The sequence below is a fragment of the Lotus japonicus genome, chromosome 5 (genome assembly GCF_012489685.1).
Source record: "Lotus japonicus ecotype B-129 chromosome 5, LjGifu_v1.2".
NCBI classification, from domain to species: domain Eukaryota; kingdom Viridiplantae; phylum Streptophyta; class Magnoliopsida; order Fabales; family Fabaceae; genus Lotus; species Lotus japonicus.
Genome location: NC_080045.1, coordinates 56,962,304 through 56,989,774, shown reverse-complemented (window position 1 = coordinate 56,989,774; position 27,471 = coordinate 56,962,304). Strand labels below are relative to the sequence as shown.

The 27,471-nt window shown below is 36.7% G+C and overlaps 2 protein-coding genes across 2 annotated transcripts; both read right to left on the bottom strand.

Annotated features, from left to right (window-relative positions):
* Positions 1 to 5,500: 5,500 nt before the first annotated feature.
* Positions 5,501 to 7,337, bottom strand: LOC130720264 (protein SLOW WALKER 1). The gene has a single exon (XM_057570891.1). The coding sequence runs from the start codon at positions 7,267 to 7,269 to the stop codon at positions 5,671 to 5,673; it is 1,599 nt and encodes a 532-aa protein (XP_057426874.1). The 5' UTR covers positions 7,270 to 7,337; the 3' UTR covers positions 5,501 to 5,670.
* Positions 7,338 to 9,122: 1,785 nt separating this feature from the next.
* LOC130720263 (serine/threonine-protein phosphatase BSL1) lies at positions 9,123 to 25,770 on the bottom strand. Its single transcript, XM_057570890.1, has 21 exons — positions 25,233 to 25,770; positions 25,091 to 25,151; positions 24,866 to 24,944; positions 24,692 to 24,771; positions 24,495 to 24,589; positions 23,891 to 23,990; positions 23,738 to 23,807; positions 23,222 to 23,323; positions 21,513 to 21,594; positions 21,236 to 21,403; positions 14,771 to 14,936; positions 14,469 to 14,661; positions 14,228 to 14,395; positions 13,867 to 14,105; positions 13,043 to 13,125; positions 12,851 to 12,951; positions 12,580 to 12,779; positions 12,418 to 12,493; positions 10,132 to 10,267; positions 9,917 to 10,056; positions 9,123 to 9,595 (listed from the first exon to the last, which is right to left on the bottom strand). Exons 1-21 carry the CDS (start codon positions 25,432 to 25,434, stop codon positions 9,512 to 9,514), a joined length of 2,625 nt encoding a protein of 874 aa, XP_057426873.1. The 5' UTR covers positions 25,435 to 25,770; the 3' UTR covers positions 9,123 to 9,511.
* Between the last annotated feature and the right edge of the window lie 1,701 nt (positions 25,771 to 27,471).

Here is a 27,471-nt window from a genome sequence, read left to right as displayed (position 1 = left end):
ATTTCAAACGGCCACTCTTTTCAAACTCCTCTCTCTTTGTGGTACCTTTTCATTCTTGACCTCAATGTTTATCTTAACTACTAGGGGTGCCACTCGTCTTTTTATCAAAAGTTAATGTTTGTTAAGTGTTAAACTCCCTCATTAATATCTTTGGACTTTAGAGGTGATGCCTTAATGACCTTTACTGAAGTTAGGGTTACTTGAGTTTTTTGTTTTTGTTTTGTATGGTGTGTCGGGCATGCTAGGATGTCTAAAAGGTCAGGTCGGATTTGGATCGGGCAAATTTGGGTTTGACATGACTTATTTTCACTCGTATACCGTAGGCCTAAAAAGCCTAAGCATGATTTTATTAGTTTGAGTTCAGCCTTTTTACTAAATTAGATTTTTAAAAAAAATTTAAGCCTAACTTTTTTAATAAACAGGTCAGGTAACGGGTCTCTGATGGGCCTCCTAGCCTACTTCCACCCCTAATAGTATGATAATTGAAGTAGACTTTGGTTCGACAAATAAAAGTAGGCTTTGGGATGTAGTGTGTTAGGATACTAAGTTGAATGTAATGTGACAGACTTTCGTTTCAATTTAAGGGAATAATTTTGGTCACTTTTATCTTGACGTGTGTTCCTATATGAGGATTGACCACGTTACATAATCTCAGCAATATCTTGTGATCTTGGGAAATGAAAAGTTCCTCTCCATAAATGTTGACCGACCATCCAGAAATCTCGCTACTGTTACTTCGACAACTATTGAAGGCCCTTCCATAAATCTAAAACGATAGTGTTAAAGCGAAGATTAGGAAAATTATTTTTACTTAACTTTATCATCTAGGTTTAATATGTGACGAACGTGATAACGTCTGTTGGTAATGGTACTAACAGATATTCAAATATACAATTTTGTCCAAATTGAAAACACATTCACACAATTCTTGAGATAAAAAGTGAAAAAAAAACTTATGGTTCTATTGGCTTGGGTTTAGTTTATGACTACATTAATTAAAAGGATGATTTCTTCCAATGCATTTGATGGATAGATTGGTGGTAAAACTGTAAAAGTACTTTGAAAGAATAAAATGTGAATATAAACACATTGTAAATCATTTTGAGCATTCTTTGGGACCACGTTATTGGTCAAGTGTGTTAGATTTTGTTAGTAAGTCAATCTTGTCTATTTAGTGTGCATTTTAAGTCTAAAATGAATTATAAACGAGAGATTAACCTATGGTTACTGATTTAGAAAGATACAGGCCATGATTGTCTGGGTCCTTCAATTTCAAGTATATTAATTAAAGATTGCTTCTTAAGACGCTAATGTCCATTATGAGAAATGCTATATGACATAGAAGATGTATGTGTTTAGATTTCCATTGAAGTTAATATGAATCCAAAATAACAAATTTGCTTCTCTAATTCACATTAAATTTAATATATCGAATTATAGTTTTTCTATTAGTGTAAATTGACTAAATTCACGTTTGTATTAGTTCTATCTTTAAAATTACGAATCTCATGACTTGTTATATTATGAGTTGAATGAAAACCACAGCTGCATTATGTGAAAATATAACCATTGTTGAATTGAAAATCCATGGTTAAAAATCATTCGTCTAAAATCTTTTCGACCATATATGATTTCCTGTCCATTATTATCCATTGACACAAACAAGGCTGGCTTTTGCAAATCCTACTTTTTGGAATGTTTAATTTTTCGTAATAAATAAATAAACAAACATATGGAGTCTTGGATGGAATCAGTCGATCATCATCAAACTAGAGTTGCTTTATTTGTCCATAAAGAATTTAATGATCTAATGATGTTAGAGAAATTTAAGAATGGTTGCCTAACCATCTTTATAAATATTTAACACAATAAATAGTAAGTGTTTTAATTTTTTATTAATACAATACGGCATTATAACTCATCAAATCACAGTGCAATAATGAGCAATAATTCTCTTAAATATTTTCCTACTTTATACTTTTAGTTTTATTCATAACAAATGAGTAATGATGGTGCTAATATAATTACTTTTTATTAAAAAAATATTAATCATTCTAAAATTTTATACTGTAGTTTTAAAAAATCGAACCAGCTAATTCAACCAATTAAAAAAAGAATGTCATGAGAACTAATAATAACATGAAGCATTGACATAACTAGCTAAATGGTTATACGTGTTCATATATTTAATCTAAATGTTTCAATCATCAGCCACGATGGGGTGTAGTAAGCACAGATAACATATTTTTTAGAGATCAATGTTAAGAAGCAAACTAGCGTAGTTCTTGATTCTGTTCCAAGAATGTGCAACATTTTGAATAGATAATTGTAATAAGTCCTCTCTGGAGAATGAAATTGGTACTTGATGGTTCCAGAACATGCATGAATTAAGTTGGTATATTTTAAATAATTTAATTAGTATTTAGATATAAATTAATCTTAATTTATACATAAATGATTAATATGTTGCACGACTATATTACTAATGAAATGATAAAAGCGTAATTGTGCGTTTAGTAGGTTTCTTTAAAAAAATTATTGAAACAACAAACTTAAGAAAATAAGTTTAGAAAAGCTTACAAGTAGTTTTTTTAGATTAGGGTATCTACAACGATAACAATGACTAATCCTCTTACCGTGAATGCTCGCTCTAAGCAGTAAATTATTGTACACAAAATGTGCTCAATTCCACGGATGTAAACCAAACCTCCAACCTCATAGTTAAGGGATGAGGTGAACAAACCCACACCATACATCGTAGTTTTATAAAGTTGTTTTTATAAACTTTGCCAAACAATTGCATCAACGTTTATGTTAAAATGTTTTGAAGTTCAAACGCTGAGAATGTCTTCCCATAATGCTAATTATCTGTGTCCAAGAAATTCAGGAGACAAACCTGCTTGGACAGTGGAATTCAAAATGTGGAAGAGCGTTGCAAAAAAGTTTATTCTGTTATACGGAACATTCATCTTATTATTGGAGACAACTTTTGCATTTCCAACAAATATGGGTCCTTTTTTATGTGATTCGCGTGATTAAAGGATTAGATTCGTAAGGTTACTCATTGGTTTACCAAAACTGTTTGTCACTTTGTCATAGTCCTTTGGATCCTATGCAACCTGTCTTCTTTTGAAGGCACAAAGATGACTGAGATAGTGTCCTTTTCCATGCCATTCAGAGATAGTAGATTGGATTGTTTTTTTTTACCAGTCTTTCAGAACCACCACCACCACTTGCACACAAAGTCAAACATGTGAAGTTTGGTCAACCACTGTTGTAGTATTGTCTTAGTTAGCAATAAAACGCACAAAACACACATACAATTTAGTCAAGTTATTTGTCTTCAAAGACAATCAAGTCATCCATTTCCCATGTAATAAGTTGTTTCAAGAGAGACTAAACTGGTAGTTGTTTTAAGCACAAAGCTTAAACAAGAAACCAATAGAGGTAGTTGGTTCAAGTGTGCATATTTGATTCAAGTATGGCTCAAGTATTGCTTCAACAACTAAATAGCATAGATGTGCAGTGATAATCTAAAGAGTAATGTACGACCACATTCCTCAACGAAACACTCGAATACATACTTGTCATCTAGTTATTTGTTACTTGACATAATTCAAGGATACATGGCTAATAGTTAGGAGAAAATTAACCAATCAAGTTGAATCATTTGTTTCGTGCGCGCTTCCTTTCGCAAAGAGAAGCATTTCCGCAATCTAAAATATATGTATCAAATTAGAAGCTGAATAGAAACCTACAAAAATCATAAAACAAAAGAGAAAGATTGAGAACTAAACCATATGATGAGTAATTACAAGTTCATCTCCTTTGGTTGTTTGCTGATATGACAGCCAGATTCTCCTCCCAATCATCATGCATCGCATTAGATCCAACCTGAAATTGCAAAGCAACAACAAAAGTTTGAGCTCACAATTCCAATAATCAATGGCCCCTGCATCTATTGAGCAATTGAATGTAAACAAATCTGGATTGCATGGCTTCTTACTTCTTAGTTTCTATTACGGATCACCTGTGAAGACTGCTGAGGCACATGAAAAGCGCCTGGATGCCCCATGAAAGGAGAGCCCTTCAGTAGGTTGCCCAGCAATTAGAGGGCATGATGTGCGCAGAGGTGAACCTACAACTAGCTGGAGAAGCGCCATTTGATTCCCTGTATCAAGATAGAGCTGCATTGCCAATATGACCCATATTTATTTCACCAACAAAGGCCGTATGGCCTGAAAAAATCTGTTAAGCTCAGGTGTGAAGTATTACCACATAATTAAACATTACTTCCCAATAAACCAGCTACAAAGACAAGCAAGATTTTGTACCTCAGAAGCAATTGCCTAGATTAGATTCAAAATCAGTAAAAGACTAAAAGGTACATATTGCAGTATAATCCCAATAAACCAGCTACAAAGGTGCAAATAAAGGAAACTGAATTGGTGCTGGATATTGGCAATTTATATAGGCTAGGGTGAATTAAGTTTCAAGGAAACTGAAACTATCTAAATATTAATAGGATTTAGTATTGCAGCAAAGATACATACAGGTACTCGAACCCATTTTATGTTTCAAACAGAGACAAATAAGGATTTTAAAAACCTAATCATCAAAACAAAAACCATCAAAGAGCATAGTGACAGAGAAACCAATTTACCTCTGTTGAAAATTACGTAGACGGAGAAACGAGCTCAATAAGCTTGATTTGTAAACAGATCAAGAGCACAAAGAGCTTGAGGGAGAGAGAATGAAGTTCAGTGAAGAGCTCAAGGGACAAGAGCTCAACTTTAGAGTAAGAACAAATGCTCATGTGAAAGGTGTAACTTTGAAAATTTCTCATTTTCCTCTTTCTATACTTTAAAGACCCTATAATTTCATCAACTTCCTTAAATCTTATTCCAAACCCTGCTTAAGGAACAGGAAGGATGTGTTTTGGCCACTTCTACATTACAGCATTGCTGTAGAGACTTAAATCTGTTTTTACTAAAAGTGACCTGTTGTTATGAATCATATTAGCCTTTAAATAATTAGGTTTAGCTCCTACGACAAACTATTCACTGTTTACGTGCATGATAATACAATTTCTGAAAATTGATTTTACATTTTAAAGCTTCTTGCTGCAGCAGAATGTTTGATTCAGCCATGTAGTGCATGCTTCTAATGCTGCTCTGCGTGCAGCTTTTTCAGGAATGCATTTCGGTCAAGTACCGAATTAGTTTAGCACAAGAATTGAAGTTTGTACATCACAGCATTTTTAAAATCTTCTTCAAGTGTTCAAGCCTGGTAAATATAGCTGAAATAGAAACTGAATTCATTCTTGGTCCACTGGATAAATATCCCAAGAGCACAAGTTGGATGCAAGTGTAAAATGGACTTGTCGAACCACCCTACCCTCCCATTCATAACCTAAACGCTGTTCAAGTTCGGAGGGAAATCACACTCAACACAAACCAAAGGTACCAAATGAAACCAATAAATGAAAGTGCAAGTAGAATTCCTCAAAAAAAGGCAACAACTTAAATATTTTCCGGCACTTTAAAGGTACACAAAAATTCTCAAATAAACTGAAATATCCTGAAATCACAAAAACAAAGAAGACATTCTATAAAATAGCACAATATGAGAACAAAAACACCTCCTAGATGAGGAGAGAAAGCCAAAATTTCATCTTCTTCCAGCTATCCTCAACAAAGGAGAAATTATACCCTGTATCTCCTGTAATGACTGTTGAACCCGAATCTCCTCCTCAACAGAGCGCTTGAGATTCCTGATATGACCTCTGAGGGCTTGAGAAGCCCTAATATCATCAGCCCTCATTTCAAGAACCTTCTTGGTCAATCCCATCAGCAAACTTGAATATCTCGGCTCGGTACAATACCTATGCAAGAACACCAAAAGCATTTCCAGCTTCTCCGAATCCAAGTCCGAGACACACCTCAGCAACTTCCTCCTAGCCACCAACTCCTCCATGACAGCCACCACATTCCCAGGGTTCTTACTTTCCAACACAGACACCAGAGCCTCCCCATGCCTAAACTTCTTCAAAAGCTTATCATGTTGAGCCAGCTTCACCTTCTTGGGCCTCATAACCAAGTAATCACCCTCACGAGGTTTATCTCCTTGCCCTCTGTGAAAGTACCTGAAATTCGAAGGCTTCAACACCTGCTTCTCGACATGCTCCACAGGCCTAATTCTCCAAAACAAGCTGGACTCACTCTCCTCATTTTCCCCTTCCTTTTCCTCCTTCATCTTCCTCTTTCCAGCATAGATTATCCCATTCGAGGTCCCAATCACCCTCGTAGAGCAATCCGGCGAGTAAGCAACCGACAAAAGCGGTGCAGGGAACCTCATTGAAAATGTAACCTTCATAGAGGCATAATCAAACACCTTCAAGTACCCATCCAAACCCACACTCATAATCCTAAATTTATTCGATTCCTCCTCACCCGAACCCTTCCCAATCCGACCGACACAAATCGAAGTCACCGTCTTATTGTGGCTCTCCATCGACCCAACAAGCTTCCCTCCCCCAATCATATCCCAAAGCTTCACCGAGTTCCCACCCGCCGTCGCAAACATCCCACCGGACGGCAGGAAAATCACATCCTCCACAGGGGCACCATGGTTAACCTGCATTGCCGCCGTCGAATTCGAATCCCTAACCCTAACATCCCATAGCTTAACAAGGTGATCATAGGAACCAGTGAGAAACGTGTCCCCATTCACAGGAGAGGAATCACCGCAGCGGACATAGTCCTTATGGCCGCGAAACTCCAGGACCGGCTTCTGTTCGGCGTAATCCCAGTACTTCACGAGGGAGTCATCACCGGCGGAGATTAGGTGGAGCTTGTCGTGGACGGGGAAGTGGACAAACCGGACAGGGCGGGTGTGAGCGCGGAGGCGGCGGAGAGCGGTGCGGGAGTTGACATCGAAGACCTGGACGAGGCCGGAGAGGTCAGAGGCGGCGATGAGGCGGGAATCAGATCGGAATGAAGCGGAGGAGACGGTGTCTTTGAAGGAGGAGATGGTGGCGGTGAGGGTGAGGGTTTGAGGGTTGAAGATGGAGAGAGAGGTGACGTGTGCGGCGGCGAAGGAGTGAGGGTGAGTGGGGGAGAAGGTGAGGGAAGGGACGGAGATGAGGTTGTTGATTTGGGTGGTTTTGAAGGAGGACCAGAAGTTTGATTCGAGGGTTTGGGATGGAGTTCTGGGTTTGGTTTTGAGCTTCGGTTTCACAGGGTAGCTCTTCACTCTTGCTTCCTCCATTGATGAATGCTGTGAAATGCTGCAACTCTGAAGAGGAAGACGAGGTTTTTAGGGTTTAAGATAGAGAGACACACGACGTCGTTTGGTTGGGTTTTATAGGGTATGTTTTGAGAATACAAATAATTATGAAATAATCAGACAAAATTAAACACTGTAGTGTATGTGTATGAGTATGAAAATAAGTATATGAGACTTGCAAAAAAAAAAACACTTCTTGAGCAAAGAGAAAATCTTTCTAATAACAAGAAGGTATTCAATACAAATAAGTGGAGCGAGTAGAATTGGTTTAAAAATAGTTTTTTAGTTGTGAAGAAATTGATTAATTTTAATTGATCTTGTTAACAAAAACTTTGCTTGAATTTTAAGATGAATTGTATTGGATCAAAGATATCAGTTGTCCCATAAACATGGCCTCTAATAACAATCAAGAAATATCTTTGATTATTTTACATTTTTTCAACTTGTTTTATTGCTTCTGTAAAACTAGAAGTATTACAAAAGTATAATGCTTTGTTGCTTAGAGGGAATTCACTTGCTTTTTCAATGCATTCGTGTCCCTCAGTCGGGAAGTTGTATTGTCCCGGCGGGGAAAGAGACAATAGGCTCGGGTCGGGTATATAAAACTCCCCTGACATTGATGAAGTAACGTCTATGTATAGATACTGGTATCGCAACAAGCTTCATTCTTGAGGAGCAGGCTCAATGGATCGTGTTCTTAGGCAATGAACTATGACTACCATTTTTTATCTTGCATTTTGTATCCTCGCTCTGTATTATTGAATTCGCGGCTCCCGAACGTGAGGGGTTTATTCATAGGATAAGTTCATACAAGAAAGACTAGATCAAATCCCAAGAGACAGAAAGATTTAGTAGACAAAATGGTACATTTGAGATAACTAATTCTTGGAGCAAATTCCTTAACTCTTGAATGCAAGTGTAGCACTAGTAACTGAGTCAACAGATCCAATCATACACTTATTCGTCCGATTAGTGACCCGATATCCTGGCTGAGTCTATGTTCGCTCTAGGTTTAATAATATTATATATACTTTTTATTTATCTAAATGTCGACAAAATAACATTTGGGAATTATGCTGAACAATTGCAAAATGATAGATGTGATTTTCATGTGGATAATAGGTTCTTGATTTGAGGTTCATAATGCAAAAGAGGATAGAGGTGGTCATAGAGATTCATTTCAAATTAACCAATTAAATTCCTAAAGGTCCACTTAATAACCTTGACATTTATAACATTAAGGACTTGATAATGCTCCCTTTATTGAAAAACAACAATGTTTTTAGCAATAAAACAATCTTTTTATATATCAAATAAACATCAATTTTTTTTTGAGGGAAAATAAACATCAATTTTAATTCCATGTAAACAACATTTTCAGATATTGCCCAAAAAAATAGATCCATGCAATTTGATGTCAAAAGAAAAGAGTCAAACTTAAATTTAACAGGTTGGTTACTTGTAGCAAGGGAAACATAGTAAAAAGTAATTGAAATGAGTTCAAGGTTGAAAAATTCAATAGCAAATAATTGCAGGCATGGTGCTGGAATTCTTTATTTTTTCTAAAAAAATGTTAACTTATGTATACCTCAAATTCTGATATCTATTATGTACAACACAAATTTCTGATATCAATTGTGATACAACATGGCTAGCAGCATCCTTCTTGTTGAGACACTGGAACTGAAAGGAGGAAAATTTTCCATTTTCGTAAAATGAAAGTTTCCCATTGGTAAAATCTAAAATAAATGCACTTGATTTGAAACCTAAGAACTGACTACTCTCACCCTCGCGAAATAAGCAAAGCAGTCAAACTCGAGGTTAAAGACACTTGATTCAAATGCTATAAAAATGTATATAAAATAAAAACTATGAATATTTTTTATGATACAATATACAAACTAATCAGCCAAATTATTCCCTCACTAAAAGTCATCCCTATATTGAGGGGTATAAGACACTCACAACATCTCTGCAACTTTATCCTCGTCCAGAGCCCTTATAAACCCAATCTACACAAGATAGTCTAACAATAAGAATGCACTCTCTCAAGCTATTTGCAAAGTAATGAGACTATGATCATCTACAACTACAGAAAAAGAAAAAACATTGTACAAAACATGTTTTCTGTCAACAACAGGAGATATACAAACAGAACATTTGGCGGGCGGATATCGAGGCTGGATGAGAAATCCCCAAACTGTATTTCATGTCATAAACTACATCATATATATGCTAGAGAGCCACGATCAAGGTCAGGCTGTGGTCGACCCCTAGTAGGAGTTGGCGGCCTCTGAATATTAAGTTCCTATAATAAGTAAGAACAAACAAAATATTATGCTCCTAGAATAATAACCAGCAAAACATTAAGCTCCTAGAATAAGTGCATGATTGGAAATCATTTTACGGTTGGTTCTAAAGCCAAAATCAATTTTGGGGAAAAGCATAGCATGTTTAGATTAGCTTCTTTTTCCTCAAAATCAATAATGTCACCCAGAAACTTCTCCCAAAATCAATTCTAGAAGAATTTACAAACACTGAAGCTTTTGAGCAACCAAATTGATTCCGCGGAAAAACAAGCTGATCCAAACATGCTATTAAGTCAGAACAAACAAAATATTAAGCTCACCTGCATCCATGTCTCATCCATCACACGCTCTGGAGATGTTTCAGGTGACTGAAGGGGAGGTGGTATAGGATGAATCAACTTTGGAACCACAACCAAACCCCTACCAATTACCAGTATAGCTCCCGCATTGTTTGCAGTTCCTAAATAACATACCAAATATGAGATTGAAATGCTATCACATGCAAAGGAGAAAGCTGGTGAGAAATTATGCTTACCGCAATAGTTAGTTGCGGAAAAAAGGGTGATTAATTGTCCCTGGGCAAATCGCTCAAAACCATCCATGACGCATTCATGGGCCCTTATTATGAGCTGTAATTTATTTCTCTTACAGAAGTCTGTGACACGATCAGGCTGCATAAAATTAGAAAAATATTAGGCCACGTTCGCATATAATTAGCAAGAACTTCAAGGCATGCCTAGTTGTGGAAAAATATTATATTTATAAAATGTCTTAAGAGAGTGAAAAAAAAAGTACGAGCTTTGAATTGTGTTAAGAAATAATTATTGATATTTTATTGCGTGTTAAGTTTGCCTTAATTGTAATTTCAATTTGTAGAGATCTCCAAAGTCTGTCTGTTGATTTTTCTATTCATTTCTTTATGTAGGTTCTCATGAATGATCTTAATTTAAATCAGAGTAAATAGTCAAATTAGCACCTCTAGGATATATGATGAAATCAGAGTTTAGTCAAGGTATAGAAAGAGGAAAAAGAATACACAAAATAAAATTGTATTGATATAATATATTGGGTATCTTACAAAAAAATACGTAGTCTTTTTTATACTAATGGTAGAGTCCTAGTCTTATTCAAATAGGGAAACTAATTAAGAATCCTAATCTTAATTTAATAAGGAATTAAATCAATAGAATAAGGAAATAAAGAAATCAAAACTAAAGAATAATCTAAACTGCCCTCAATTACTTAAGATATGATCAAACTATTATAACACATAACACTGCCCCTAAAGCTCAAGCTTACTTAGGTTTAAGCTTAATAAAAATGTATCCTTTAGAAATAGAAAAATAATGAGGGCCTAGCTGATTATCTAGGACTGTTGCAAGCCAAACTGATTCTCTAAGATTAACGCAGGGCCAACTGATTCAGGCAACAAAAGTAGAGAGTGAACTAGAGCGGAAAACCGGCATCAATTCACCCAGAAACAAATCTGGGCTATAAGAACAATAAACCAGTAGCAACCAAAAAAGACATCGGAACAGAGAAAATAGAGCACCATGGTGCAAAAGCAGCAAAACAAATTCATAGAACAGAATAGACAAAGAAACTCTAAAAGTACTCTCCAGTTAGGGATAAACAAGGGAGTGAAATAAGCAACCACAAGACCAAATAAAGGGCCAAACGAGAATAGAAGTCACCGGTGACTGTCTATCTCAGCAAATAGTGACCATCAAATGAGATACCATGACCAACAAATCTAAAAGCCAAACCGGGGTAAAACAGAACCAGGAGAAGCGGACAACCACCACAAAAGTAGCGGCAACGTCAATGGTGGAGGATTTTGTAGAGGCTAGTAAGGCGCCGCATGTACCTCACGTGCTGGTGAAAACTTGTACTGGTTGATACGGTTACACATGGTGGAGAATTTTGTGGCAGTGCTAGGGGGACTGATTGGTCGATCGATGGCTTCTGAGATGAACGAGGGTGTCAATCTTGACGTTTGACGACTGCATAGAGTGGGTGGGTTGTTGTAAACAGTGACTGAAGCCCTAAAACTAAATAATGAAAATTGAAAAGAGATATCGAAACTTGCAGAGACGATGTAAGGTGGGTCAGCGCTGATAGCTATTGCAACCAGACAACAAGGATATGAACAAAACCAGAGTACCTCAAAAAAATCGACACAACAAAGATTGTCTGGATTGTTTGTTGGGGAGAGAATGACATTGTTAGAACAGAGTTTCAAACTTTGGAAAACTTGGCAGTGAAATATTGATAGGATGGATCACAAAGGATGGTATTGGTTTGATACCATGACGAAATTATAGGGTTTAAGTCTTTAGGGTATAGTATGAGAAAAAAAGGAAGTACAAGAATAAAATGCAGCAAAATGATAGACGTTGCATTTATAGTAATGGTAGACACCTAATCCTATTCATCAGTGAATCAAACTTAAAACAAAAGAAGTGACTATTTTTATATTTTGAAAGTAATATTATAATGATTTTCCAAAGAGGAGAACAAAACAGCAAGCAGTGTACCCTTCTCAACTAGTGCTCAGACTTTCGGAAATTGTGGAAATTGAAATTCATATTTCCCACGGAGAAATATATATGTCCATATATTTTCTTGAGATTTTTTCAATAACATAATAATAAAATAAAATAATAGACTAAGACCACACCTTTCACACAGTAGTCTATAATCTCAGATCTAAACATGAGAATACATTTCTATGCATCATAATTTATGGGAGGTGGGACTGAAAGATTTACTCATAGCATGAAAGGTCCCCCATGTTTGCAATGAATGGTATTATACTTACCCCAAAAGTGACAAGCCCTGGCCCTCTAGCATTTGGTCTCAAACCCTCTACACTATCATTTTCTGTGGGATCAGACCTACAAATATATAGATGTTATAAGGGGGGAAAATGCAAACATAACGCAAAGCCACATGAGAGAGAGATAGAGAGAGAGAGAGATACCACAAAAGGTCCATTAAAATGATGGATCCTGCATCCATTGTTATGGGCCTCTCAAGCTTCTCTATCTGTTCTACCGAATTGATAGATCTTCCAATCCCACCATGCATACAGATAATTTTCTTTTCAATAAGAGCAGCTAGTGGAAGAAAGTTAAAAAGTTGATTGAATCGCGTCCATGCCCATATTCCATCATTTTCTCCCTACAAGCGCACAATTAGTTGCAGATTCGAACCTAAATACTGAATCAATACAAGTATGTTTCTGTCTCTACCATTCTCTCAATGCACTCTATGCGAAAACCAAATAGTGCATTTATGTCAGCAGCTTCATGGTTTCCACGTATCAAATGAACATTCTCAGGATATTCGATCTGCAGAAACAAGGATGCAATTACAAGGTTAATTATAAAAACAAAGAAACAAAATAATAGCTGCAACTAATATAACTAAACAGTAGCCTTCCTTAAGAGCAAGTAGCAAGGTAATGGTTTCCAAGCTGTGCTGTCCTCGATCAACATAATCTCCCAAAAACAAGTAATCAATATACCTGAAACATTAAATGAGAAAGCTAATTACAAAGTGTTCAGATTAAGGAGCAAAGCAATAGAAGAATGTCTCAGTAAATTATCACTTAACCATTAACTAAAAGAATGTGTCATTTACACAGAAAAAGACTGAAAATAAATCAATCCTGCTAAGGAACACACATCACATATTAAGTTAATCCCAACAATCAGTCTGCAATTTTAACTTCAAATCACAACAAATTGCTAGCAAACAGTTCTAGATATGGTCTTCGGATGGAAAACATTTTTGGTCATGGGGTAGAGCTCAAAACAACAAACCATTCAGAAAAATTGAATATTACAATCCACATAGTAAATGTAAGGTACATTCTTAGAGCCAATCAAAAGTGCTAAACTGTTCAGAAAATGAAAACTTGTTACTAAATGCACAACAATATTCCTAAGGCCTTTAGTAACAAACTTTTTGATGTATCTAGCATGCATTAACTAAAGACACATAAATAAATCCAGTGACCAGTTTATCTAGGAGATCGTATTATTTTAATTATTTTAACACCTAAAATATAGAGATGGTTGGCATTTTACAATATGCTAGTCTAAGACTAGTTGGAACTAAGTTCTAAATACTGCAAAGGAATGAAAAGATACATGATCACATGATACCACAGGAATAGGGAAGACCTGATTATACTTTATCTACACATAAACTATTCTGACACAAGCAATGATAAATTTATGATATATACATGTAACAGACTTACGTGATGTCTCCAGCAGTTGAAGGAAATCCATATTCATCAAATAGCCGCATCAAATCACCAAACTGACCATGAAGATCACCAAATACTTTGACTGGAGCTTTTAGCTGAAGAACAGTTTGTTCCTGCATAAATATTTGCTCAGCAGCATAGCAAAGCTCACCCACTTCATACGAATCCAAGAAGAACCGTCTGTTAACAGGAGCTTTCCAGTTGCGAGGCCTGAGCAAAGTCGAAATTATCTGGAAAGAGGACAATGATGATAAGTGATTGTCCAATATATGAATATGATAATTAAATGGGTACACAATTATATATCAAGCACCAACAGTATGAAGAAGAATGCACATCAAATACTGCTTGCCTTTTTATGCAAACCCTGAGGGGATTTCTGCCTGGTGAATTTTTTCGTAGGATAAGGCGAATCATTATTCATGGGAACCATGCGTCTGCTTTCATTTTCAAATTGATCCAGAGACAATTGTCTCACCATTCCACCTAGGTTACCTACAGTTTCTTTCGCAACTACAACCTGTAACAAAATGTTCATGATTTTGCATCCGTGATAGAAATTTTCAGTAATACACAAGGCTCCAAGTACATACAGCTCTAGGATGAAGGTGAACATCTCCCTCTGTATCGCTTCCATCTGAAACGGTTTCTGCAGCTTGTGAGTTGTCATCTGACACAGAAGTTTCTTCCGCAGATATAGCTTGCACAGCTTGCCAGACCGCACTCGCTGCCTCAGCTTCAGCAGCTGATGCCTCCCTCAGTTTCTCCATCGAATGTTTGTCCATCCTGGTAAAATGAACACATATCAAACTGTCATAAAATTGAAATATAACAAGCACAAGGATTGTAAGATAAATTGTCGGGCTTCCAAAGAAGGAAGAAATAAATGATATACCCTGAGCCGCCAGACGAGGGTCCGTCTTGTGTACCATCCAAGCTGAAGTTAGACTGATTGTATTTGGGACTTGTAAGAGGTGATGTTCTCTCAGCTGTTAACGCATGAGAATTGTCAGGCTGAAATGGCGAATTTTCAGCCACTAAGAAATCATCTAGTAGTGTATCTGCACGTAATAACATGGTTTCATGAAAATTAATAAACAGAGAAAACAAATTTTGAAATATCTAAGGAACATCTAATTAAGAGGAACAAAAATATAAAATTATCAAACACTTACAGTCCATAATAAAAATTGGAAAACTCAATATAATAGTAACTTTTATAGAAAGGAAGGTCTACCAGAGGAGAGCGAGGAGAGATGCAGAGGATAATAACCTCTCAAGAGCGGGAGGATGTTCTTTTAAGTAGATTAACGACTAACTACTGCTACTGTTAGGTAGGTAAGAGGAGAGAAACAGAGAGAAGGGTCATGGAATTTGTATTGGGTACTTGGGAGAGTCTTGGATCTCTCGAATATCTGGGGGAACACATTTTTTCAGAAGATTCACCCTATTCTTGGTGTTGCATATACATTGAGGAGAGATTGAGATTAGGGTTACTCAATAGAAATCATTCTTTTCACTTCATATTCTGAACCAGTTCTCACATTCCATTCCTGCTAGCTAACAACGCATGTCTGGGAATTAATCAATTCCAAGCATTGTAATGTATGACCCAAAGGCTATAATGCATTAAGAATATTTAAAAGTTAAAACATTTTTCAGCAGGCCAGCATGGCATGTGATAACCTATTTGACAATGGCTATCAGAGCTTAATAGGCACACAATTCTGGTTTGCCATGATATGGAAATCTAGTAGTAGCATGACTGGACATAGATTAGAATATGAATTAGATAAATCTGCATTAGTTCAATCATAACTAAGCATAGTAACTAACTGTGGCTACACCGACGCAATAGCAGGCAGCAGCGGAGTGCATCGTAGATCGTGGCCACTACCCAACTCAGCCCACAGAATCTTTTCATGTCGCGTCCATTGTGCTGCAAATCATGGCAAAAATCGCGTCCATTTTGGACCATTATTGGTTCATGAAAGGTAAAGCCCCACCCCCCTTTTTATCTTTCCGAACCCTAATTTTTTTATACTTCTGTCATATTTCTGGCATATTTGAGCATGGGAAAACTACTTCTGTTCATTTCCGAATGTCTCTCTAGTTGTCTCATACACCATGGGCTCGAGCCCATAGATTTTGTTAGGTGTTTTTAGTTAAGAGGGTTGTTAGGAGAATATATATAAAAAGGAGATATAATGATAAGTCAATAGTTAAAGATATTGTTAAATATCGTAATTGGTAAAGAATAATTGAGGATGTTATTAAATATAATAATTATGAGAGAATAATTATGGATTAGAATTATTAGAAGTAGATATCATTAAAAGTAGTAATTGAAAGAGAATTATTATGAAGTTATTATTGAAAGTATATGTTTCTAAATACAGTAATTAGTAAAGAATCAATATATGGTGGAATTAGGCCTATTAAGAATATGAAAAAAATAGGAAAAAGAGGAAAATATGGTATTTTATACAAAAATAGAAGATAAGAGAGTCAATAACGGCGTATTTGAGAGAGAATGGGACCTCAGGTCTTAGCTTTCGAGCTAGGCCTAACTCTACCCCAAAAGCTAAGCTTAGAAGTGATGATTGTCTTACCCTACCCTTTATATGGTTTAAGTTCGCCATATCTCTAGTCAATGTGGGATCTTAACACCCCCTCTCACGCTCAGGGATGAGCATCAGGAGCGTCAAGTTTGCAGGACTCAACATGCACGTGACCCATTTATGGGTGGCCCAATGAACGGATCAATGATAGGCACGAATACCATCTTAAAATTTGGGTTAGGCCTAACTCTACCCCAAAAGCTAGCTTAAGGTGAGGAATGCTCTACCCTTTATAAGATATATTATGACCATATCTCTACTCAATGTGGGACCTTAACATCAGGGCAAGCATGTGCATAGACTAGAAGATATGCAATTTTGTAATGAGGGGATTTTCCCATAATAAAATACTAGGTTCCAACAGCTAGTATAAGAGCTCCGATCTTGGAGATGTGGGCAACACCGTAGTCGAGAAATTACATTTAGAATCGCAAAATTGTACGATTTTCAAGATTTGAGATGTCACTGCCAATGTTAATCCCGTGCTAAATCGTAATCCTGCCCTGCTAAATCTGAGTGAAACAATATCTTTTCAGGAACCTAGCTGAGATTCAGGAACCCGGAAATCTCAGCTAGGTTTTTCCCGCCGGAATCTCCAAACAAGGTTACTCATGCAGTGGCACAAGCTACGTTGCTAAGAGAGAAGGGGATAGAAATGGTGGTTGTTCTGCAACTCCAAGGTAGAGGCGCAACACATGAGTGGGCAATTTTTGAGACTAGAATCATGGAAATCTAGCCAGTTTCTTGCACTAAAGGGCCAGACCCAATGTATCTTAGTCGTTGGATTGGTTAGCAGGAAGCAGGACACAGAGCTCACTAAATACACAGGACTTTCTTCATATTAAGGGAAAAAGCTAAGGCTGAGAATGTATGCTCTGCATCTACTGAATGTAAGGGCCAAGCCTAGTCCATAAATGAGAGTTGTAGTAAGAAGTTGAGATGAGATGACCAAGTATTTCAGCTAATTGACTAAGTATGGAAGCTGCTATAGGAACTAGAGAAGGATGCTTTCCAAGCCACCAGTCAAACTATTAAGTCCATTGTCATTAGGGGCTTTGAAGAAGATCAATGGACCCCAATAGTGGAACACTGGTGGCAGTTTGTTTTCAGCTATCACAAGTTATTCACCGTGTGGATGATAATTGCCAATTTTACGTAGTTTTCCATTGTTATTAAGGCACTTATCTATGTGATTTATGGAAATTATCTTGCAAATTGACTCTCTTTTGATTAGAATGTGTTTAAATGGAGATCCAATCTCAATTGTTGTTGTAGGGACATGAATCTAGTGAAGAGATGAAGATTTGGTGAAAAGATAAAGAGTTTTGGATGGTTTGGGAAAAATCAGCTGAGCCCTTTAAAAACCAGCTGAGCTCCTTTTATCCTGTCAGAAAAGGGCTGAGCGGCCAAGAAAGGGGCTGAACGTCTTCAAGGCGGTTAAAGAAAACTCATCCCTAAAGTAACAGGGAGCTGAGCGGCCAGAAAAGGGGCTGAGCGGTCGTGCCAGATTTGCCATTTAAAAGGAAATTTTAAAGCAGAACAGAGGAGAACTTCTTGGACCATAACTGAAACCCACAACTTAGGGAAAGATAGAACTCGAAGGAGAGCATCAAGGGAGGTATAGGAGACTTGGGAGAAGGCTTTGGAGCCGATTTCATCGCCGGGGAACCGTCACGTATTCGGTTTTTCATCGTTCTTCTTCTCTTTTATGATTGTAAAGCTATCCATGGAAATGGATAGCTAATTTCTCATTTGTTGGGATTAGAACTAGTTGTTTTGATGCTCATGTAATCTATTTGATTTCCTTTCATGCAAATTTCATGTTTCTATGCTAAAGAATCAATGGTTTTCTCTTTTGCTTCATGCTACATCTTAGGTTTGATCCCCTTGGGTATTTTGATTGATTCAAACTTGAGTAGGGAATTCACACGTTCTTGAGTCTGAACTGGAGTTAATCATATGTTTCTTTTCCATGATTCAATGATTTTTACCTTGTGCTTCATGCTTGTTTTGGATTGATCACCTAGAACATGAATTTAGATTTAATAGGATGGTGGGAACTAACTATTTAAATCTGAAATAGGTAAAATCATCTAATGATTCTAAGGTCTAGGGATAGGGTTAGATCATTAGTCTATTCAAACATCCATGCTTAATGCTACTCACTATTGTTAATCGATCAAGGGATTGAAGGTTAATATAGTTGAGTTGATAATCTTCTACGCCGGGGGACTGGGTAGTAAGATAAGAAATGGTGGGAGGAATCAATTGCATAGAACGATATTTGTATGTGAATCAATAGAATACATAGAGGTCAAACAACGAAACTCTAATCCCAGCAAAACTATCTACCTTGGTGAATCGAATTACTTTATCTGCTTTCTTTATATTTTCATGTTCTTAAACAAACCCCTAATATCTCTGTTAACCATCATTTGAGTTTGTTAGCTATTGAATGACATAAGTATTACACCTCCCAGTGGATACGACAAAACCCTTTACTATACTACAATTGAGTCTTGAGAGATTCGAACGTAGAGTGGTAAAAAATCTTTCAACAGTGGACTGGGTGAAATCTCATGGGGGGCGTATTGTCAGGTGTATGCTAGTTATAGGTTTATCAGGAAAGTATATAAACAGGAAATTAGGATGAGTCAATAGTTAAAGTTATTGTAAATATAGTTACTAGCCACAAAAGCTAGCTCAATACCCCTTATAAAGGCTATCTATGCTCTATCTCTAGCCAATGTGGGACTTCTAACACACCTCCTCACGTCCAGGACTGAACAACCTGGAACGTGGGATCAACAACAACGGGTGCCCCAAATATGAGAAGTCTCCACAAACAACAAATGGATCTAGGATAGGCTCTGATACCATATTAGAAATTGGGAGGCCTATACTCAACCACAAAAGCTAGCTCACTACCCCTTATAAAGGCTATCTATGCTCTATCTCTAGCCAATGTGGGACTTCTAACAATAGTCATTAGGAAAGAATAATTTAAGATAATATTGAATATAGTAATTAGGAGAGAATAATTCTGGAACATAATTATCAAAAGTGGATATCATTAACTAAAGTAATTGGAAGAGAACCATTCGAAGTTATTAAAAGAAGATATTGTTGAATATAAGAATTAGAAAAAAAAAAGTTCTATAATGGAATTATGATTATTATGAATATGACAAAAATAGAAAAATAAAAAAATATTAGCACGTTATAAATGATCGAGGATAAGATGGTGGAATTATCAATGTATTTGTGAAAGACTTGGAGCCTTGGAGCAAGGAGGTGCAGGACTCAAAGATCTGCAGTGCTGTAATAGGGGAGATTTTCCCTATTCTTTCTAATAAAATATCAGGTTCCTAACAAATTTCCCACTGTAAATGGCTGTTAGTGCACACTTCAAGGTAAAATTGTGCTGTCAATCCCGGATAGCGGAGCGTAGCAGCCAACCCCACAAACGCTAGCAGTATGTGCATAGCGGCCATGCTAAATTTTTTGTATAGTAAATATACTATGACTATAAATAAACATATAAACGATAAAGAATACTCAAAATTCATGGCAGCCATAATTAACATTAACAAGTCATAGGTGTCATAAACAAAACATACTAGAACCAATAATAGCCAAGGTAACCAAGAAGTTTAAGTCTCTAACTCCCAAACTAAATTGCCTAAAAACATGAAAGTTTGATATCACTTCCTCCTCATTCTCCTAAAACTAGACCATTTTCAGTATGTGTTGGAAGCAAAAACCCTGAAATACCTCCCCAAAATGCCCTAACATGAACTTTTTTGTGGGTTGTTTTATGGGTTTTTGTCCGTTCCACCAAATAGCCGCCAAATAGCGCCGCTATGGCTACTATTTCCTCCGCTTTATCAGCCGCAACAACCGCTACACTGAACTGCACCCCTACGCAACAAATAGGAGCGGCCAAGGGCCGCTACGCACCGCTAGCGCGCTATTGGCAACCCTGGGTAAAAAGTGAAAGACCTCTTCTTATGAATTAAGAAGAAAGTCTGTCCACGTTGAACTCACCTTGTATCCAAACACATAGTCGCGGGTATCTCCAGCTACAAGATCTATTTGCTTTCTTTCTAATCTACCGCTAACCCTCCAGTCAAGCCCCTGCTTCAGTTTGCAGCTGTGTTTTTGTGTTCCTTTTTCACCCTCTGTTTTGTTAACTCAAGCTCCCCTTGTTCAGTTTTTTAAAGACCAAAACTTACTAATTAGGACTATGTCTTACTTATTAACGTTGGAGAAATCTCTTTTTTATACTTGAGCAATTTATGTGTATATAGCATAAATAATGTATGTTGAATCTATTATCTTTGATGTCGGCAGCCACCCAGCTATATAGCAATTTTTAGGCCGGTTGCTCCGCGCTGCTATCCAAGATTGATAAAGTGATACAAGGATTCTACGTTTTTCTTGCCCAGAAGTTACAGAGAACTAGAGTCACATGCAGCTGCCAATAACCCTCGAAAGGGATGATTAATACTATTTAAACTAATAAAAAATATAAAATAAGTATATTAATATGACAGACTGTCTCAATGACATTTTCGTCATGTATTCTTTAAGGCTAAATCCATTGGGATGAACACAAGGGAATGTGCCAGTATTCTTGTGAACTTATTGTAATGTAATATGCTGCATTTGAGTTTTCAAGTCAAAATAAACTCTCAGTCCAACAATACAACTTCATCACCCATAATACGAGTAATTACCTCCTCTAAGACCGCCGTGGATATAGATTTGAACACCAACAGCTGCTGCTGCATGGCGGCAACGACGCATAAGCTCCAAAGCAGGGTCATGATCATGACCTTTGTTTGAGCGGGAGGAGGACACAATGCCATTTCTGTCCAACCAAACCCCAGCAGCAGTGTCCAATACTGCCAAAACAAGAAATAGAAAACATAGGTGTACATGAATACCGGAAACGGAAAACAGCATGGCAACAAACACAAGATAAAAATTTGATAATAACACAGGGAAAGTTACCTGCAACAGATGCTTCTCCTTCCACAGATCGCCCACCCCTGAGAACACCTCCTGTAACATGTAATCGTGCACCAACAAAAACCTGATGAAATGAATGCCACACCATCAAACAAACAATCTTGAGAAGTGTTAGGATATCTACAAGATATCTCATATTATCATGAATATATCTTAGAATAGTTAGAGTATCTGAGAAGAACTCTTAGGAATATTTCCTATATTTATTTATATTTCATCATTAATTTCCCTAGGATTAGAAATCTTCTATTAGTATAAATACTAATATCACATCTTTCATAATAATATCAATATAATTTATATGGGAACTGATGTGTGTTACAAAACACAGACGAATATTACCAAAACAACAGCAACAATCAGATGCTAAATGTGATTGTTTAACTTTGGTTTTTATTCATTTGGCAATGTGTCGTAAAAGCATTTCTCTAATCTCTTTTCCTCCTTCTCTACCTAAATCTTTATAATTTCAACAAAAATGAATGAGTAAATTAATCAATATCAATAAACGTCATTATAAAAGAAAAACTCTTACGCCAATTCACATCATAAAAGATATTTCAACCTTATTCCGGAATCCAGCATTAAATATGAAAGAGAAATCCACTTAAATATTTTAGAATTTCACACACAATTTTAAATATATAGCATAAGTAAGAGAAAAAAATATTTAAATCATACACACACTTAATTATACTTAAAACGCATACATTACTCATAACAAAGGAAAAGAAGATACAAATGAGTAACACGATCAAAAGTGCCAATCAAAGCAAGATCACTTGGACCAAGGCAGCCCAGTTTTCTTAGACCGAACAGAACACCCCTTTTTTAAATAATGAAAGACAAATAATAATAATAATAAATTAACGAAAGACAAATAAAACAATAAAAATTAGAAATTGCCCCAAAAAAATTAAACTAAATGTGCCGGAACCTAACATAAGAATATCGACATGAAGAGCAAACAAGAGGAATGGGGTCAAAGAAAGAGAAACGTGTGGGAGTGGGGGCAGGGGGGAGAGGAAGAGAAGAAAAAGGAAAAGGCAACCGGCGTGCTCATGGGGAGATCGATGGACAGAGGCAGCATGCCTCTGAGGTGCATGGATGATGGATTCTAATTGAAAAGCTGAAACAGGTCATGGTTCAATGAATGACAATCAGGTTTTTTTTCCAACACGATGGGATTGCATGATCCCACCGATTTAAACGTTTCAAGTTGTTGGTGTGAGATCGCGATTTTGAGTGTTATTCAGATCACTCAGGCGCCAGAAAAATCATAAGATCGTGAAACCTTGCATGTCAGCGCATGATTTTAAGTATTATGCTCCTATTTAATGTTATAAACCCCAACTAGGCTATTGATGAAAGTAAGATGAACAGTTCAAAACTTTTATTTCGGGTGTGAGTATGAAATATAGCCTTTTAGTTGGTAATGCTCCTAATTAAAGTGATACCCCAAAATGAAGTTTGGTGTTTTTTAACCATTATATGGAAGTAAGATCAATTCTTGCAATTGGGGACTGTGCACATGCACATAAATAAGCATGTTTTTATTACAAGAATGGAGTATTTAATCTTGATAGTTATATCATGCATGAATAGTCAAGATTAAAGAATTAAACATGAATAGTTATATCATAAACAAATCGTAGTGATGAAAAAAAATCATGTAGGAATCTCTCAATTACCGAGGCATGCTGATATCTCGGTGAAGGGGAAACTCCAGGTGCAAGGGTCCATTCCCACTGCCCGTTCCTATGCATGAGTAGTCCATAGGCATCTGCTAGTGGCTGCGAAGTATATATACAATAATTGCGATCATATTTCGCTAAATGTCAGATTCAGAACAATATGACATCCCAAACTATGGTTTTCTGCTTAAACAAAAGTATTTGTTACGCAGTACATCACAATTTTGGATTTGACTCATCTAAAGTGAAAGAGTCACATTAAAAGGATAAATTAGGGCATCACAATTGTTGATTGAGAAATCAACGGTTGAGATTTAAAGAACACCATAGTTTGGTATACATGTGCAAGTATATGACCAAAATTACAACCATTGATTTCTTAATCTACAGTTGTGATGAGGTACTTTACAACACAAATGGGATGTAATAATCCAAAGCGTGACAGAGGCAGATTTAGCTTTCTAAAAGCAAGAGAATCCAATGATCTGAGAAAAAGGGTAGGATGAATCATACAGTTCCCGAAGCGTCTCTTCCACCACATAGTAAAAACATCCCATCTGAGCGGGCACTAGCAGTTGCGTACCTATAAATTGAGGAAGAAGAATGTAAAATTACAACAATGAAGTCAGTTAAGGCTTTACTTTCCAAGAGGCTAGACAGACTTACATTCTAGCAGAAGGTCTATCACCCTCTGGGTTCAGCCTCTGCCACGCGTAAGGTTTTTGAGCAGTATCTAAAGCCCAAGCATCAGATACAACTCGTTTTCCTACAAGTTATAAAGAAACAATATTATTAGCTATGTATCACAAGGCAATATAAACTTTATTCACAAGAGTTTACTAGTAAGACAGGCACTCTACAGTCAGACAGATATATGTAGCATATGAATACACAAGGAAAACAGCTTAGAGAAAACTTCATTACCAATTCAATAGAGTTTATTTTCAAATTTCATGTTAAAACAAGATGCCGGCATTATGTAATAATCACTGGATAAAAAGAGTCGAACTTTTAATGACCAAATTTTCTGTAGTATGTTCATGACTATTCTTAGTTCTTCCCAACTCTCAATCAACTGAAGTATGGCAAACATGTGTAGGAATTCATTCATAAGTCAAGCTTATCATTCATGTTTAACTTTACCTTTGTTCCTCCTAAACATTTCCATCTAGGAAGTTTGTACCATATGTCTAGTTTTTAATACAAGTAAATCATTCACTACATTCAAAGAAAACACGAAAACGACAAACAGGAAATAAATTTCTCTCACCATCATTTCCACTGACAGTGACGAGATATCTCTGAGCAACCAAGTCCATTACATGTCCGTAGCGAGGCCCCGGTCCTATCCCTTGTACAACGACTCTACAATCGAATTAATTGCAACATTGACTAACCCCATAATTTTGTCAAATTGCAATTGGTAGGAAAAAGTAAAATAGCTTGGTCAATTGCAACCAAGCTCACCTGTGCCATTTGTATTTGTCATTGGTCAAGTCCAGCACATAGATATCATCAGTCGAATGTCCAGCAGGACCAATCCCACCCTAGCCAAGCGAAACAAAATAAAACAAATGTCAAGTCCTAACTCTTACACCATCAACCCAATCAAATGAAATCTCAGTCCTAACCCAAAATCACCTGAAAAACGACCATGGTACCAACTGCCGCGGCAGCATGGGCAGCCCGAGGAGACGGCGGCTCTCCGGCCGGTTTAAGACTGAACAAACAACCATAAACCAAAGATCATTACTTGAGTAGCAATTCAATCACCCAACAGACTCAATTTAACTTTTCTACAACAATGAACCATAAATCAACTAAATTAGAAACATTCAACAACTGGGCAAGCTTAAATCAACTAACCGAGTCCATTTCTTCGTTTGAACATCATAAGAATGCACGGAATTCGTTACTCCAGCCAATCCTGCAAACCAGAAGAAGAGACTTTCAGTTGAAAACTGACAGAAAATGAGAGAATTTCAAGGGAGAGAGAAGAGGCAAGTACGAATGCCGGGAGCTGAAGTAGATCCTCCTTCAATGGCGGTGGCGCCGCCGAAGAGGATTAAGCGCGGACCGCGCGACTTGGTGGCGGCTACAGCAGTGAGCGTGTGACCACAGCGAGGACCAGGATCGTCTTCATCGGTGTCCCAGTGCGATTCAAGTGGTCGGTAAGGAGGAGCAGGATGCAGCCACGGTTTCGACCCCATCGATCGATGTCTTCTTCAGTTTGCAGCAAAATTGAATTGAACGAAGAGAGAAAAAGAAGAAGAACCCTAGCAATGGTAATGGTGGTGGTGGTGGCGCCGGTGGTGGGCCCGGAGAAGCACCGGACCCGCTGAATTGAATTGAATGGTGGTATTGTACAACTGTGTGTTGTGTTGTTTGTTTGTTAACTTAGACCAGAAAATTTGTAGAGAGTGATTGAAGAAGAAGAAGAAGATGAATTGGATTTGGATTGAAAGAGTTGGGGTTTTGATTCATGGTTGTATTGTATTTATGCATGCAAGTTAAGTTCAACAGAGCAATTTGGTTGAACTAAGTTGATTAGCCACCAACAACACAAAGTCAAACGGGTGTCACAGGTTGTCATTGGGAGAAAAAGGTAAGTGAATGTCAAAGTGTTTTTTACATCCTCAACTTTAGTATATCAAGATTTGTTTATTTACTATCTAGGATAATCTCACTTTCTCTTATTATTATTGTGTTACCATTCTTATGGAAGGTCAAAGTGAATCGGGTGTGAAGAAAAGATTTTCCTTTTCATAGGTTAGATATAGTCGGATGACAAAGAGTTGGCATCTTAAATACACTTGGATGTAGCGAGATGTAGGAAGAGATCAGAGAAAATTGAAATATATGATATGTTAGTAAAATATTTGAGAGATTAAAAAAAATAAAGTGGAGTATGAGATGACAAATACATTTATGCTAGTATATACTATAGGATACTATAATAGTATGTACCTTGTAGGCTATAACTAGCCCAATCTCTTCCAACAAAATAAAATGGTAAATTTCTTGTCCTTTCCTTAGTGATCACTGGTCAGGAATGGGAAATCAGTTTTTTTTAAGGTAGGAAATCAGCTTTGTTTGTTCGTGTTGTGCTATGATGCATTTTGCCAAGCAATTATGAAACTTTCTCACCTGAGATTCTTGCCATTTTTAGTTTTGTTTTAGATTCATTTATTCTTCATCTGTAGAATATATTCTTACTGCATTTTGAAAATTATTTTACAATTAATTTAAAGTTAAAATCAAAGAGAAATCATTATGAAATTATTTTAATGTCGGAATTGATTTTGATTTAAAGATATGTTGATCTAAACATACTATTAGTGTATTCTTTTGAAATCATTTTTGTTCACATAAAGATCTAAAAATGCTAAGTCGGTCGGTACATTGAGCTTCTCTCGCCAAACTAGTTGTACATTTAATGTGTTTTTCTATAGGAGATACATGTGTTTATATAGGGCATGAACTAGGGTTCTTTTGCTCTACCATCTTCTCCTTGCCGGTCCTTTGATCTTTGCTTAATCTCGAGCAGAGTCGGGGGCAAGAGATTTTATTTTTCCAAGTGATACATTGTCGCAAGCATCCAAGCAAATATCACGACAGATGACCAGGGGTTTGACTGCCCAATGGAGAAAACGTCCATGACTGTACATTTTTTTCCAATTGTGAAAACCTACCAGATTATTAACACAAATTATTGTTTGGAAAAAATTGGCTTGTACATCATCTATGTGCCTTTTAAAAATAATTATTCAATTTTCAGTTCTAAATATTAAAAAAAAATGCATGGTTGTCCTATTGTATAAGTTTAAGGGGAAAATACATGGTTGAAATTTCTATATTTTATTTATTAATTTATTTCCAACTCATTTATCTCCAATGTAATTAGATGATGAATTATTTAACACAAACTTTCACATGGGTCATTTAGACAACCCCATATTAAACTGGTGGCATAGACGCCAAAACACCAGCAGTTACAAACGGTTCGGTCCAAGGGGCACCTCCTCTATCAAGACATGCCCAGCATAAGAGGAGGCGTTCTTAGCTAAAAAATATGCAACAATATTGTTATCACGGCGAACAAAAACAACTGAAAATCAAATTTAAAGAACGGCTAAAACGAAAGCAGTCATCAAGAATGACAGACAAATAATTCCTCCCATCCGGAGATTTCTTCGCGAAATCGTGTGTTTTGTGTGTCGTATAAAACAACATTTTTCATTTTAAAA

What these genes read in the sequence shown, in the direction of transcription:
- LOC130720264 (XM_057570891.1), bottom strand. Translation starts at nt 7,269, where the DNA reads ATGGAGGAAGCAAGAGTGAAGAGCTACCCTGTGAAACCGAAGCTCAAA.
- LOC130720263 (XM_057570890.1), bottom strand. Translation starts at nt 25,434, where the DNA reads ATGGGGTCGAAACCGTGGCTGCATCCTGCTCCTCCTTACCGACCACTT. An exon ending in CACTGTCAGTGGAAATGATG is followed by an intron (nt 23,991 to 24,494) that starts GTGAGAGAAATT and finishes TATAACTTGTAG; the next exon opens with GAAAACGAGTTGTATCTGAT. An exon ending in CCCTCGTCTGGCGGCTCAGG is followed by an intron (nt 14,662 to 14,770) that starts GTATATCATTTA and finishes TCATTTTACCAG; the next exon opens with GATGGACAAACATTCGATGG.